This window comes from Leptosomus discolor, chromosome 9, assembly GCF_034619465.1.
Source record: "Leptosomus discolor isolate bLepDis1 chromosome 9, bLepDis1.hap2, whole genome shotgun sequence".
NCBI lineage: Eukaryota > Metazoa > Chordata > Aves > Leptosomiformes > Leptosomidae > Leptosomus > Leptosomus discolor.
The window spans coordinates 43,049,703-43,064,570 of NC_141399.1; the positions used below are offsets into that span (position 1 = coordinate 43,049,703).

At 37.6% G+C, this 14,868-nt stretch overlaps 1 protein-coding gene across 1 annotated transcript in view; it reads left to right on the forward strand.

Annotated features, from left to right (window-relative positions):
- The window catches only part of STAG2 (STAG2 cohesin complex component), an 80,752-nt gene that overhangs the window by 53,168 nt on the left and 12,716 nt on the right, over window positions 1-14,868 (forward strand). The window contains exons 11-25 of the mRNA XM_086470237.1: window positions 131-229; window positions 326-405; window positions 937-1,044; window positions 1,960-2,071; window positions 2,710-2,827; window positions 3,541-3,644; window positions 4,520-4,612; window positions 4,798-4,887; window positions 5,945-6,148; window positions 7,775-7,845; window positions 8,238-8,325; window positions 8,429-8,509; window positions 11,800-11,892; window positions 14,134-14,308; window positions 14,699-14,838. Coding sequence (XP_086326363.1) covers window positions 131-229; window positions 326-405; window positions 937-1,044; window positions 1,960-2,071; window positions 2,710-2,827; window positions 3,541-3,644; window positions 4,520-4,612; window positions 4,798-4,887; window positions 5,945-6,148; window positions 7,775-7,845; window positions 8,238-8,325; window positions 8,429-8,509; window positions 11,800-11,892; window positions 14,134-14,308; window positions 14,699-14,838 — 1,656 coding nt within the window. The remainder of the gene's footprint in view (window positions 1-130; window positions 230-325; window positions 406-936; window positions 1,045-1,959; window positions 2,072-2,709; window positions 2,828-3,540; window positions 3,645-4,519; window positions 4,613-4,797; window positions 4,888-5,944; window positions 6,149-7,774; window positions 7,846-8,237; window positions 8,326-8,428; window positions 8,510-11,799; window positions 11,893-14,133; window positions 14,309-14,698; window positions 14,839-14,868) is intronic.

Genomic DNA, 14,868 nt, shown 5'->3' on the forward strand with positions numbered 1-14,868 from the left:
ATATCTTGACAGCATTTAATCTTAGTCTTTGAAGTAATTCAGACTGCAGAAGAAACTTGTCTTGTATGATTCGAAGATCACATCTGTATCCTATACTTGACTTTTAATCCAGTTCTTAATTTTATTTTAGCAAGGGGAAGTAAGACTCAAATGCCTAACTGCTTTGCAAGGCCTTTACTATAATAAAGAGCTTAATTCCAAATTGGAACTTTTCACCAGTCGGTTCAAGGTTAGTGTAACTTCATATTTTTAAGTTTGTATGAATTTTTTTAGAGTTGTATTACACTTCTTTCCTCTTTGAAAATACTTTCTTCTGTGTTCTTAGGATAGAATTGTGTCTATGACTCTTGACAAGGAATATGATGTTGCAGTCCAAGCAATAAAATTACTCACTCTTGTTTTACAGTAAGTACATGTATATCTTCTTATCTGACCTACAACAAATATTGAAACTTAAAAGTATTTCTCATGCCTGTGGGCAAGGACAGCAGCCTGACAGAATACAGATAAGCCAAAGTCTATAGAGAAAAGTCTGTGCATCTTACACTCGAACAAATTGGAATTTCAAAAGTAATCTGGCTAAAGCAGTGCTGTACTTATCTACCACAGTTAAGTAAGTGTAAGGCTAGAAACTTCGAATTCAGCCTCTCCAGTTTGAAGCTATCATGGAATATTTGAACTGAAGAAATACAGGATTTATTGAACATTACACAGTAGTTAAACTTTTGAGCATAACTTTCTATTAAGTGCTCATACTTTACCAGTAATTTTTGTTTGGGAAGACTTTGGAACTAAGCTATTTTGTTTTGGGATGATGAATTGAAGGAAAAGGTTTAGATTCTTGTTCATTTTCATCTCCCTGATTACAGTTCTATTGACTCAGCACTTGTTTGGTTTTTTTTTTTTCTTTTTCCTTCTTCCCATCCGCACCCCTAGGAGTAGTGAAGAAGTCCTGACTGCAGAAGACTGTGAAAATGTCTACCATCTGGTTTATTCAGCTCATCGGCCGGTAGCAGTTGCCGCGGGGGAATTTCTTTATAAAAAGTAAGACAGAGAACTTACAGTTAACTTCTGGTTCCTGTAGGTTTTAGTGTGTGCATTAATACTGTGATTCTCATTAGCTTCAATTAAGAAAAGGAAAAAACGGATAATGAAGTGGCCTTAACAAATAACTTCCAAAAACTGTAACACAGCTTTTTGAACTGTTGTAGTTTTTCTGAATGGGAAATAGAGAGTAATTTTGATGGCTGCACTTTACATTCCCTGTAGGTACAAGCTTTTAATGAAAACACCCCTCTGTCTTCTCCTTTCCTGTCCTTCCTGTGTCTGTGAAACATCTGAAAATGCTCCTGTAGTTGGGTACCTAAAACTTGGTGCTTGTATCATGATGTCTGTGTTCCCATTTGTAGTTCCTGCCTGCTCCCTGCCACCCTCAAGTTGGCTCATGGGACCGTTCCAAAAAGTATTTTTGTGTTGAAAAAGAGGGGGAGGAAGGATTCCACACAGATATCAAGTGTGTAGGGAAACAAAATAGAGTTTCCATCTAATACTTCTCAGACCTTCTTTCAGTATTTCTTTGCTGCTTTAAAGTCTCATGTGGGGAGGTTCAGAAAATGTAATTTCCCAAAGAGGATCACGGGACCTCAAGCACCTGCAATTATCACTGATGTGTTTGAAGTATTTCGTTATAATTATACATTCCACTGGAAACAGTCAGTGAAATAATAACTCAGCATAGATGAAATTTTCAAATTATACTTGTCCCAAGTTAGTTCCTTCCAAAATAAAATGTAGAGCCAAGCAGCAAGGTATTAAGTATGTGTCTGTAAAAAAAAAAAAAAAAAAAAAAACCAACAAAAAAAACCAACAAAAAAAACCAAACAATGAGTATCTTGATACAAAGTGGCTGTGGCAAAGGCAGTGAAGAAGAAATTTTTCCTAATAAAATTTTTCTTTTAGGCTTTTCAGCCGCAGAGATCCTGAAGATGATGGACTACTTAAAAGGAGGGGAAGACAAAGTCCGAATGCTAATCTTGTGAAGACATTAGTGTTTTTCTTTTTGGAAAGTGAAGTAAGTTGAGTGTCAGGGATATCCTTGTTTTTTGTGGTGTGTGGTTTTGGTGTGGGTGGTGTGTGGTTTGTTTTTCCTAATTATTTTTTTTAATGTAATTTCTTGTTGTTTTTCTTTTCCCCACTTACTGGTTCGTAACCATGAATCTGTCCTGGTTTTCCTATTATTTGAGCAACCTGGGGGTTGAAAGACTGTTTTGTGTGGTTGTGCTAATTTGAAGGGCCTGTCCAGTACACAGTATTGAGACAGGCTGTGAGCTGTACTCTGTACAATTTTCTTCTATCACTCTTCATGCTAATATATAGGTGGAAAAAGATGGGTATTTGGGAGATTTATAAGGAGGGAGGGGGGGAAAAGCCCCAAAACAACAAAAAAACCCAAACTCACCGCCACGCCCCCCACCCCCTGCTATCCCCCACGTTCTGACAGCTCTTGTAGCACTACTTGTAGCAGTTGGTCTGGATTTATCTTCTAATTAGGAAAGAGAGACTTCTGTTGAACCAGAGAGCTCGCAAAATTTTCCCTGTTTTTTTTGCCACAGACAAGAGCCAAGTGAGAAAAATACCCTGTATTATAGCAAGTTCTGTAATGAACTTTATCGCTGATAAAGAAAAACACTTAATCTGTTCTCGTTTTAGTTGCATGAACATGCTGCTTATCTTGTGGACAGCATGTGGGACTGTGCAACAGACCTCTTGAAGGACTGGGAATGTATGAACAGTCTTCTGTTGGAGGAGCCTCTCAATGGAGAAGAACGTAAGAGATTTTTGTACATCTTTATATTGCGATGCAGTTTCTGTTAGTCTTGATTTATAGGGAAATAAAGTGTTTCCATTTATGAGTCCCCATGTATTCTCTGTTTTTACATGACTATAGTAAATCACAAAGACTAACTATAAAATGTGAGTAAGAGTAGGAGGAGGTCACTTTGGTATGGAAGTGAGTCAGAAGAACAACAATGGTGGGAAGAATTGGGAGAAAAGAGTGGCAATAAGCATACAGTGTCCAGTTACCTTGTTGTTTCATAGGTTCCTTCAGGCTGCACTTCTGGCGTTAGAGAAACTAAGTTGTTTGTGAAACTGGGTCATTTATTAAGTGTTAAAACTATCCTATGGAAAAATACCGTCATTTCTTTAATGACAGTAAAACCAAACAAAGCCATTGGCATAATTCTGTAATTCTTCATTGCTTGTAAATGGACCTGCAAAAAATGAAAAGGAACTAAAATGATTGTCCGGTGACTCAGCTGGCGACGTTCCTTCAATTTACAATATTTTCTTCTGTTGTTTTATAAGGTGCTTACCTTTTCTATCCCCTGTGCTGCCCCCCCACCCCTGGAAATGAGCTGTTGGCCTAAATGTCTTTTTTTTTTTCTTTAAAAAAATAAACATATTTTGATCCTTAGATACTAATACTGGCGGAAAATGAGAAGTCAAGCTGTGTATTAACATCTGTTTCTTAAATTTCAGCTTTAACAGATAGACAGGAAAGCGCACTGATTGAAATAATGCTTTGTACAATTCGGCAAGCAGCTGAATGTCATCCTCCTGTGGGAAGAGGAACAGGCAAAAGGGTAGGAACCAAAAAACCACATATCTAGAAATATGGGAACGGCTATGTGGGGACAGCGTGGGAAGAAGGAAAAGCTTGGAGGCTGTTGCTGCCGAAGGGACTGAATTCAGAAATTCAGCTTTGGTCTCCGCAGCCTCCAGTCTCTGACTGCCCTGGCTAGTTCACTTTTTGTGGACTTCGGCATATGCTTAATACTGTTTGGACTGCTGCCTTTGCTTTTACTATTAAAGGTAAAACAAAATTGGTTTCGAACAAAGTATTGTTCGTAAAGGAGAACAAAAATCAATGTTTGGGAAAGCTAAAACTCTTTTCAATTTAATAGAGCAAAATGAGGGAAGGGAATATATTTCATAGTCTCTTTGGAAGGAGGACAGTCCACCAAATGGCTTTTCTCTGATTAGATAGAGTTTAGGCAGCCCTCTTTTACTGGGGCATGAAGCAGGGAAGGGAATTGCTTTCAAGACCGGTGCACCTTTTGGTAAGAAGCCCATTTAGGTACAGAGTGAAAACTTGTATGGAGATCAGATTGATGTACGCATTGAGTAAATATCATTAAAAAGTGTAAGCGAGCTGAAAGGTTTGCTGTTCTTTCATTGTCAAGAAAGACACTCTGATCATGGTATTTTGTTGCAGGGAAGGTAAACCTTTTGTTGTAGATGGTCACTTCTATTGTCAAGATAATCTCAATAGCATTAGGTAACTTGGAATTGCATTTTTTGAGTGCTGAACTTTTTTTTTTCATTTTTTTTTTATTTTACATTGACGTTTTACAGTGATATTAGGAAGTCCGTGTACCTAATTGTCGCTTCATTAATGATAATGAAACTTTGCACCTGAACTTATAGTTGTAAAATCCTCACAATACCAATATTTTAGGTGTTGACAGCAAAGGAAAAGAAAACCCAGTTGGATGACAGGACAAAAATTACTGAACTTTTTGCAGTGGCACTTCCTCAGTTGCTAGCAAAGGTAGGTTTAATTCCATTTCTTCCTGATGGATTGTTGTTGAAATGTTACCAAGTATAGTTTCTGTAATTAACTGTATGGCTTGCAGAAGTCTTCTTATTAGTCTCTATTAATATTTGATTGTTCTATAATGAATTGTGCTGTCCAAGACTTTTTCACTGAAACTTTTTTCCTTGTCAATTTTGTAGTATTCTGTGGATGCAGAGAAAGTCACCAACTTACTGCAGTTGCCACAGTACTTTGATTTAGAAATTTATACAACGGGGCGATTAGAAAAGGTAAGGCAACGTTCAGTAACTCTCAACACAGAATTTAGACTCAGTCACTGGAATTTCAGTCACCATTGTAGGTGTGGTTTTTTGTGTGAGACGATTTATCGTAACACACGCTGACAATGAGACTTGGAGCTGTGACTGGCTGCTGCTCTTAGAGATACTGGAAGTGTGAGTTTTCTAAGTCCTGACTGGCAAGTATTAACAGAGAATCTTACAAGTTAGATGAACGCTATGTGAGAGCATTTATTGTTGGGTTATGGTCATGTTTGAGGGATGCTCCCTGACAGATAAAGCCTGTAGAAATAGCTTGGTAAGAAACCTTTTTCTGATCACTGAAACTAATAAACCACTGTCTTCATTGCATGAAAAAGGGGACAAATAGCAGATGACAAATTACGTAGTTACTGCTCTCATTTTATCTGCTGTGGTGATGAAGTTGGTGTAAGCTGTTCCATCGCTATTTTCTCCTTCTCAGATGCACTCTTTGCTGTATTGTGAAGCACGTAGCTGGAAATCATTAGGGTTGAAAAAGTAATAAAATACTTAGTTGAGAGCATAGCCTAGCAGTGGCAGAGCAACAGTGAGCAACTCGGGTTGAGGAGAGGCATACAAGAAGAACTAAAGTTGGTTTCAGTGCTGACATTTGAGCGTTATGAAACTAAATCTTCAATTATCCGGCTTTTGAGACTGTGTTTAAATGTTTGTGTGAGTGGGAGATAAATGCTTCTGTGTTGTTCAGTTGTCATTGCAAATTCAAGCGTTAGATAAAACCATACCGATAATTGCAAATTTTTAATGACTTCTTAAAATGCATTGAATCTTTAGCCTTTGACAAGCTCCTACTTAATTTTTGCTAAATAGATTTTTAATTTACTCAGAAGCTTTACCGGCTTTCTAGAGAAGTGTTTTGTGTTCTGTATTATGGTTATAAAAGTAATAAACTGAGTTTATCTTTTAAAATGCCTTAAGGTTTATTAAAAATATGTAAACATGTGTGTCTGTGTGTGTATATATATATGTATGAATACGTATTTTTTTCCACTCCTCATCTTTCTTGTAGCATTTGGATGCCTTACTGCGACAAATCCGGGATATTGTGGAGAAGCACACGGATATAGATGTTTTGGAAGCCTGTTCAAAAACATACCACGCTCTCTGTAATGAAGAATTCACAATCTTTAACAGGGTTGACATTGCAAGAAGTCAGTTAATAGATGAACTGGCAGACAAGTTTAATCGACTTCTTGAAGACTTCCTGCAAGAGGTATTTTACTGTGCAAGATCAACTTTTCCTGCCCCTGTAAATATTTCCAGTATGTTTTTCTTCCCGTGCAAGTCAGTGAGTTAGGGATGGGAACTTCCCTCTGACTTTCAAAACGGTTAAGTCAAGCACAATAATACAACAGGATCATTGCTGTGATTATGTGAACTTAGACTGTTCTTTTATATTCGGACAGTGAGTCTTTAATTTTAATCTGCTTTTGACAAGGGTCTTTTGGGAATTTCAGATAAGTTTCATTTCACCTTTGGGTTTTGAAGCTCATGTTTTTGACATGTAACATCGTAATTCCGCTAGGATTCTCCTCAGATGTACTAGTGTTGCTAGTCTTGCCTGTGATTGCATGTTGCTGCTGTTAAATATCAAAATGTCTAGAAAACACTCCCCCTCCCTTCCTGAATGCAAGCAAATGCAGTTAATAGCTTAAAAATCACTTTGTTCCTCCACTGTGCTGATCTGAAGAGTGAGAATTTTCTGACACAGTGTTTAACTTCACTATGTGGGATCTCTGACATGCAGACAAAACTTATTTCTCCTCCTCTTCATCTGTGATAAGGAGCATAGGAAGTGTCTTTTTGACGACTTCTTCTCCACACTTTGCAGATGCAAACTTACTTCATCAAGCTTTGCTTCTGTTCCTCTTGCTTATTGGACTGAACTGGGACTCTGCCCTAGAAACCCTAGGCATATGTGGGCTATGTAAGAAATGTGCCCAGTAATCCCTTTATTTCCCCCTTTGTGAGAAAAAGAAAGGAAAAGAGGTAAAGCAAGGAAATATGTCAGACAGTTGGCTTGAAGGAAAATGGCAAATGCTCCAGTAGAGGTGTTGAAATCCGTAGTGCTTCGGTAAGGTTGTGCAACTGCAGTAAAACATGTTGGACTTGCAGTATCTCTGATACACTGAGGAGGAGTTTCTGTGACCTTAGATAGTTTATCCTGTGTGCTTAAATAGATCCTTTTTGGACCCTTTCCTTTTTACACCTTTTCTTTCACCGAATGCAAGTTTGTCAGAACTTGTGGGAAAATTAGAACAAAAAACTACCCTTACCTCTCTCAAAGACTTTTTTTTTTTCTGTGATTAAAGTAAGATTGAAGTACTGACCTGTGGCCCATCTAGTCCAGTATCTATTGTCTGATAGTGGCCTCTGCTGGATTCTTCAGAGAAAATTGAAGCACCTACCTAATACATTGTGTTCTGCCATCCTAGACTCGTTTCTTTTTTTTTCCCTCCCTTCTCTCCACACCCCCCCACCTATTTCTCCTTGTGCTGCTGACTATTTCTAAACGTGAACTGCTGCTGTCTCTCTCACACTCATTAACTCTTCTAAAAACAAATGTGTCATTGATAAATAATGTACATGTAGTGCTCGTGCTCTCTCCAGTTGGGGGGAAGGTGTGTGTTTTGATTTTGTGGTGTGTGGTGTTTTTTGTTTTGGTTCTGTGGGTTTGGGGTTTGTTTTGGGTTTTTGTTTTTTGGGGTGTTTTTTTGGTGTTGGGTGTTTTGGTTTTTTGTTTGTTTTTTGTTTTGTTTTGTTTTTTTTTTAATCTTGAGTTCCCTAGTTTGCTTAGCATACATTGCTTGGGATATCTTACTATATCAACATTAAATAGGGGGAGGAACCTGATGAAGACGATGCATATCAAGTCTTGTCAACACTGAAAAGAATCACTGCTTTTCACAAGTAAGTAGGCTTCTGCAAATATCTGTTAGGGTTTGTGATGTGGGGGCGTTGTTCTTGTTCGATTGTTTTGAATTTGATAACTCTTAACTTTTTTAATGCAACTTGGAAGTTTTTTTGCTCAGCATGAGTGATTGGGAGCTGTGCAGAACATGACACATACTGACTATAAGAAGAAATATATACAAAACTGGAATCTGGGTTTTTTTGCTTTGGTATTCTTTTCTTGTGGTATTGTTGGGGGTGAGTTTTGTTGGGGTTTAGGTGGGGGGGTTATTTGTGGGTTTTATTTATTTTATTTTTTAGACCAGTTAAGCTTTTAGTAGTTGTTAACATCAAATTGCAGAAACGGTGTTAGTTAAATTATGTCTTTGCTTCATTTCTAATGCTTCCAGTGCTCATGACCTATCAAGATGGGACTTGTTTGGCTGCAACTACAAGTTACTGAAAACTGGCATTGAAAATGGAGACATGCCAGAACAGGTCTGTAGTGAAAATGTGTTCTTTAGGTACAACAATAAATAGCTTTTGTTGCTGTCTTTAGTTGGCCTTTGTCACCTAATGGGTTTTTTCCTTTTGGTTTCAGATTGTTATTCATGCACTGCAGTGTACTCATTATGTAATCCTCTGGCAGCTAGCAAAAATTACTGAAAGCAGTTCCACAAAGGTATGCCTCGTTCCTGTTGTACAAAATCTTATTTACTAATACATGCCTGCAGTGTCATCAAGTTGGAACTGTGATGGAATTAAGACTTAGATTTTTTTTCTTTAATACTGATATCTGCCTAAATCTGCTTTTCTAATAAGTTCTTCAGAATTTATAGTTTTAGTAGTGGAGTGCCTGACTTTTAAACCTAGGATTTCTTTAAATTTTATTTTTTTATTATTTAAATGTCAATATTATGTTTAATTTGACAGAATTTTAAAGTAATTGCAGTAAATAAATGCAATACCTATTAGTCTGGCCCAGTAACAATGCTAAGAAAGGGTAGAATACTGCTTCTAAAACGCAGTATGGTCAGTCTTACTACGCTCAACTAGTTGGTTTGAATTTGTTTGCAAACTGTGAAGTATCAGTGACAAATCAGTGAGATAAAAGAATTTGCACAGTATCATAGTATTCTTTATCGCTCAGGATGTTGCAATTGTACTTTGCTCTTTGTCAGGCTTTTAAATGTGTTGTTAAAGACAGATGTGAAAAGATTAAGTTAAATTTCAAACTTCTCAGGGAATAATAAGAGGGCCTGTTCTGGTTCTATGTATAGTAACTTTGAAGGGCAAAGCTCTGGCAAATGTCATCTTTCTAATTTCACTTCTCGAAAACCTGGGAGGAAGGATTGAGGTTTCTTGTATCCACTGGACAGCACTGCTTGAAGAGGGTGATTAGGTGGTTTGCTGTGCGAAGATGGTTTGTGAAAGGCTAGGCTGTTTAGGATGGAGTTCATAAGTGCTGAAACATTTTGATTTCTGTAACTAAAAAAAGTGCTAATCAAATACAGTTTTTCGGGAAGCCTTCTACAGTCCTGTAAGAGTGGTGCATTTTGTGCTGTTTTACTGGAAGTTTATGCTGGTGTTGCACTTAGGCTGGAGTTACTGAGAACACATCCGTTATCTATGTCAGAGGTGAAATAAGGAAATTCTTCAGGATTTTTTAAACACTCTGCCATACTTACAATTAAATGTAAGAAAAAAAAGTTGTAGGTATCGTTCATAATTTACTAGGGAGAAAACAAAGAGAACCTGTGACATTAACTTATAATAAAAAAATTACATTTTTAATTAATGATCCATTATTACAATAAACTTACTTTAATGTGAAGATGTATAAATATTTTCTTTATTTTAGGGTGTGGTAGTTAATTGCTAAATCAATGCTAAATGTGTAGTGTGAACTTTTGGTAGATAAAGGAGGGGAGAAGCATGCTGCATAACTTGTACTGATGGTTTTTACAACAGAGAACACCTTTGAGATCATGGTGGGTTTTCTTTGCTTTTTTTCCCCTCCTGTCCTGTTAAGACTCCATCAGTCCAATGTGTAATTGTGGCCTTACTGATTCAGTAATTACAGGCTGAAAGTGTGGTGGATAAATGTGAACTTCTTCAACACTGGCAGGCTAGCTAGTTTACCACCTAGGTTTTTACAGCTTTTAACACTTCCAAACCCAAAAATATCAGCGATGAAGTGGATGCATAGATTGTTGAGAACCACTTATATGAGTGAAGGATTCAGAGGGTTTATTAGCTTATTCTTTAAAGGGTAAAAGCAGTCTGAGTTTTTGTAATGGTAATTAAAACTTTCACAAGCCTGATGGTGGAAGCTGAGCTAGATACTGAAAAGTTAGGTTAGAAATGAAGATTAATTTAGCTATGTTGCAGTAAAATGTAATCTGTAATACTTGCAGCAAGAATGCAAAGAACTTATTTGAGAAGTGTCCTTTATTGAGACTATTTTCTGCTCCTGTATAATAAAATTTGGTAAATTAAAGCTTTCGTAGGTTTAATTTCTGAACCACAACTGTTTAATTATATTTAACTGCTTGACTGCTGCCAGTATACCAGCTAGGTACAGAAGTTCCGTAGGTTTCTGTTCAATGCCAGTGGAACATAACAGCAAAGAAGTTGAAGTGCTGAACCAGAAGTGACAGAAATGTACTGTGCCTACACATTGTTTGTTTGTTTGTTTGTCAGTTCGATGGTGGTGGGTTTTATATATAAAAATAAATTAACTGCCAACTGTGTGCTGTTTGTGAACAGGTTGACTAAATATGGGAATTAGCTTCATAATACAGGCTGCTAAAATTAAGGACTATATAAATAGTTAAATTTTTATTAAAACTTAAATGGATAATTTGTGTAAAGAAAATATTCCCACGTGTAATTCTCTTAACATCAGTATAGTAATCTGAACGATAAATGTTGAGCGAAAAGGTTTTATGCAGCAAAGGTGTTCTAAAATCATATTATACTTAAACTCATAGTCAAGAAGCAGCTGTTGCTTTTGTGATTCCTGTTGAATTAAATGACGCATTGTACCAGTGTGTCACCTGCTTTCTTGAAGGGAGAGACTTGTTAGATTGCGTGGATAGTTTTTTAAACTTACCTTAGGTGGTTTTTTTCCTTCTGTGTCTGGACTGATGCGGATTGCGCAGTTGGTCTTTTGTAATATGACTTCCTCAGTTCTGCCTGGGCCGGAATTGTCACATGATTGAGTAACACCAACTATGCTGTACATGCGGATGGCATTTGTACCAATTTGATATTTTATTTGCTCAATAATCTACTTTCCTGGAAGTTATTGCAACAGTTACAGAGCTACATTTTGTGGTTTTTTGGTGTGTCTTTTTTTTTTTTTTTTTCCAATGGAAGAGAGGAAGAAAACCCCAACTCTCATCTGACATTTTATTTTATCTCCAAGCATTTTGTCAAAAAGTAAAGTAGTGCCATGTAGCCGTGTCTGTTTTAATTATAAAGAGGTACCTAAAATCAGTCCTCTAAGTTAGAAATGAAGATTAATTTAGCTCTTTTGCAGTAAAATGTAGTCTGTAGTACTTGCAGCAGGTATTTTAAAGAGTATGTATACATGCAGGTATGAATACATGCAGGTATTTTAAAGAGAAAATGCTTTATGCTCTGGGTTGATTCATTTGGGGAGAGGAGAGTGTTGGTGGGGTTTTTTTTAGGTTTGGTTTGGGGGGTTATTTTGGTACTTTTTTTTTAATAAATAACTTCACTATTTTAATCCTAACTTGCATTTCTTTTTGCGGTACGCGGGATATGCGGTACACACAGAATTGAGTAAACTGCTACTTGCTGGTTTTATTTATAATAGTGATTTTTAAATAGTGCGGTGGACTTGAATGTTATGACTATGTACGAGGTCTGTGGTGGATAGCTCTGTGAAAATGTGACTGTAAAATTGAAAAGGCAGAACTGTTATATGAAGTCTTCTCTTTAAAGGAGGATCTTCTACGTCTAAAGAAGCAGATGAGAGTGTTCTGTCAAATCTGTCAACACTACTTGACCAATGTAAACACTGCTGTTAAGGAACAGGTTAGTGACTGTTGTTTATCCTTGTAGTCTTTGAAAAGTTCCTCTTGCTAATCTTTTTAGCGCTAATGTGGTGTGTCTTGGATGTTTGGGCCAAATGTCCTGTGAGTGTGAATATGTACTGCACTTGTACCTGAAGGAGGGCAAGCGTACTTTAGGTAGGGTTTCAGAGTGAATTTAAACTTGATTCATGTAATTTTAGGCAGCATAAACTTCTATTCAGAGGGAGGTTTTGTTTGTTTCTTCGAACAGTGACTGGGCAGGTGCACTGTAGAAGTCTTCTGGTTTGTAAGTTAGGTGGGAGAGTTCCATTTCAGAGCTCTTGCTTAGCACGCAGTCATGACACACACCTCCAGTGGAGCTGATTGTGGGTTCATAGACTCAGAGCTGGAAGAGCTAGGGACAGCTATTTAAAGGAGAGAAGTTACTTTTTTTAGTTCTGTCTTCAAATGCTTTTACATTCCCACATCTGTACTATTATATATATATGTCCATCCACTCAAGAACTGTGGAAAAGAGCTTTCCCCCTCTTGCTGTAAACCTGTGGGGACGTACAGGGGCAACTTCTCTGTCTGTTCCTCTTCACCATGATGCTGCATACAGAATATATTCCTCAGTTCTTCAGAGTCCCAGGATTTTGGGGATCTCTGAATCGGAAGAAAAAGAATGGGTACTTAAAATGAGAGTCTGTGTGTGCGCTTATGCATGTGCATGTATGCACTGTAACCTAGGGGATTTTACTGTTGGGAAGTGGTATTTCTTTTCTGTGGTCACCCTTAAGTATGCTCACACACTGGTCAATTGTTAATGGTATTGTTCAGAGATATTTGGAGACCATTCTGGCAAATGTATGGAAGCCTCAAGAATGGTGAACTGCTTGGAAAAGATGTGAGCAGTTTTCGTTTTACAGTCAGTCCCTCATACGGTTGTCCTTTGTGGGGGAGAGTTCTAGCTGGAACTAAGTTCTTGGATATTTCAGGCATAAAATATGTAAGTATTTAGTCCATGCAAGTAGTGCCTGACGTTTCAGGTAGGAGACAAAAGTCCTGGCTTTTTTTGAAGAAAAATGCAGGCATGAAGGTTTTGGGGGTAGTTTTCTATTTTGCTTCTGTTTCAAAAAAAAAAATCTCTGTGGAGGAAGGACCAGACTATCTTCTGTGTATACTTTTTAATTAAACAAATTGAAAGCTAGGAGTCTTTTTGCTGCGCAAGGTGTAGTAATAACCTGTTTGAGCTTGAAGTTGAAAATCTGGTCCACTGAGTCGCACAACTGCAGCTTTTGAAACTCTTGTTATAACAAGAATATTCCTGAAACTGAACAGGCACGTTGTATGTTGGAGAGCTGTCTTGTGTCAAAATCACGAGGTGTAGGATGTGAAGGTGCAAGTAGCAAAAATTATTGAAGGTCTGAGTAGGTCTCTTTACAAGGCTATATAACCCTCAGGCTCGGGTGAACGCTCTAGAAACTAGAACTGCCTCAGTCACAGTTCTGCTTTCCTTCTCTGATCTCATGAAAGGGCACAAGGGACTCGAGAGGAGCGTATGAATTTCTGTGACCGGGAAATTAGTAGTATTTGCTTTGGAGAACAGATCTGTTCATTGAAATGGAAGTACTTAAGAGATTTGAGCCAAAGAGGTGAGGTGCAGCACTAAGCACCGTGTTGCCTTGGTCTGTTAGTTTGGAGAACGTCAGTCCAGGCAGTGATACATTTGAATATTCCAAGGAGGTGGAGTAGACATTTAAATCTGATAGAAGATGCACAAGATAGCAAATATCATCTTCATTTTGCTGGCTTCTTGGGAAGCAAGACATGCTTTAGGATTTAAAGGGATTGAATGACGTCAGCTGTTAGATGTTTTACAAATGTGATCAAAATGATTTACAAAAGAAAAAAGGAGACTGTACTATGTGTGGTCGTGGTCCACAGTGTTCTCTAGTGACCTAAGGTAGTATCTGTCAGGCAGAATTTGGGAGTTTCAGGCTGCTCATTTTTTAATCTTGCAGTGTTTTGATATCGAGTTGGCTTCATCTGTACAATAGTTTTATTTGGAGACCCAGTCCTCAAACAGCAACTTTCTCTAAAAAGCTGTGCACATTTTCACTTCCAGTTGGCCTCTGTAGTTTTAGGACTTAGTGGCCTGTGTACACCATTGGGCTCTTAAGTGTTTTGTGAAGTGCAAATACATTATTCTGGATAAAATCTAGTTTCCAAGCAAATATTTACTAAGGTTTCTTTTTAATAGGCGTTCACAATTCTATGTGATGTATTGATGATCTTCAGTCATCAGATAATGACAGGAGGACGTGACATGTTGGAGCCGCTTGTTTACACTCCTGATTCTTCACTGCAGTCTGAACTACTCAGTTTTATTTTAGATCATGTCTTCATTGATCAGGATGATGATAATAATAGTGCAGGTTTGTACAAAATTTAGGCCGCCTTTGCCTAGGCTTTTTTGTGTGTGGTTTGGTTTTTTGGTGGGTGGGTTTTTTGTGGGTTTTTTTCCCTTGGCGTTGGGGGGCGTGCATGGGCACAGAGGTAGGTTTGTCTTTTAAATACCAGCAGCTGATTAAAGCATTTTATGTTTTGGGGACATGTGGATAATCATGATAAAGATTTGGTTTGATAGGCACAAATATATGTGACTCAGGAAAAAAGTCTTGTCAGTGGGCAATGAAGTGCACTGCTGTCCGGATAGAGATTTGATTTTTCTGAATCCTGACTATTAGCCCACATCACTTTTTATATAAATGCTTAAATACAAAGTATTTAAACCTGACAGTTACCACGTTCTGAACTCTTTCTAGATGGACAGCAGGATGATGAAGCTAGCAAAATTGAAGCATTGCACAAAAGAAGAAATCTACTTGCAGCTTTCTGTAAACTCATTGTATATACTGTGGTGGAAATGAATACAGCTGCGGACATTTTCAAGCAATATATGAAGGTAAATCTGAAGCCTAGTAGTGCTACTTCA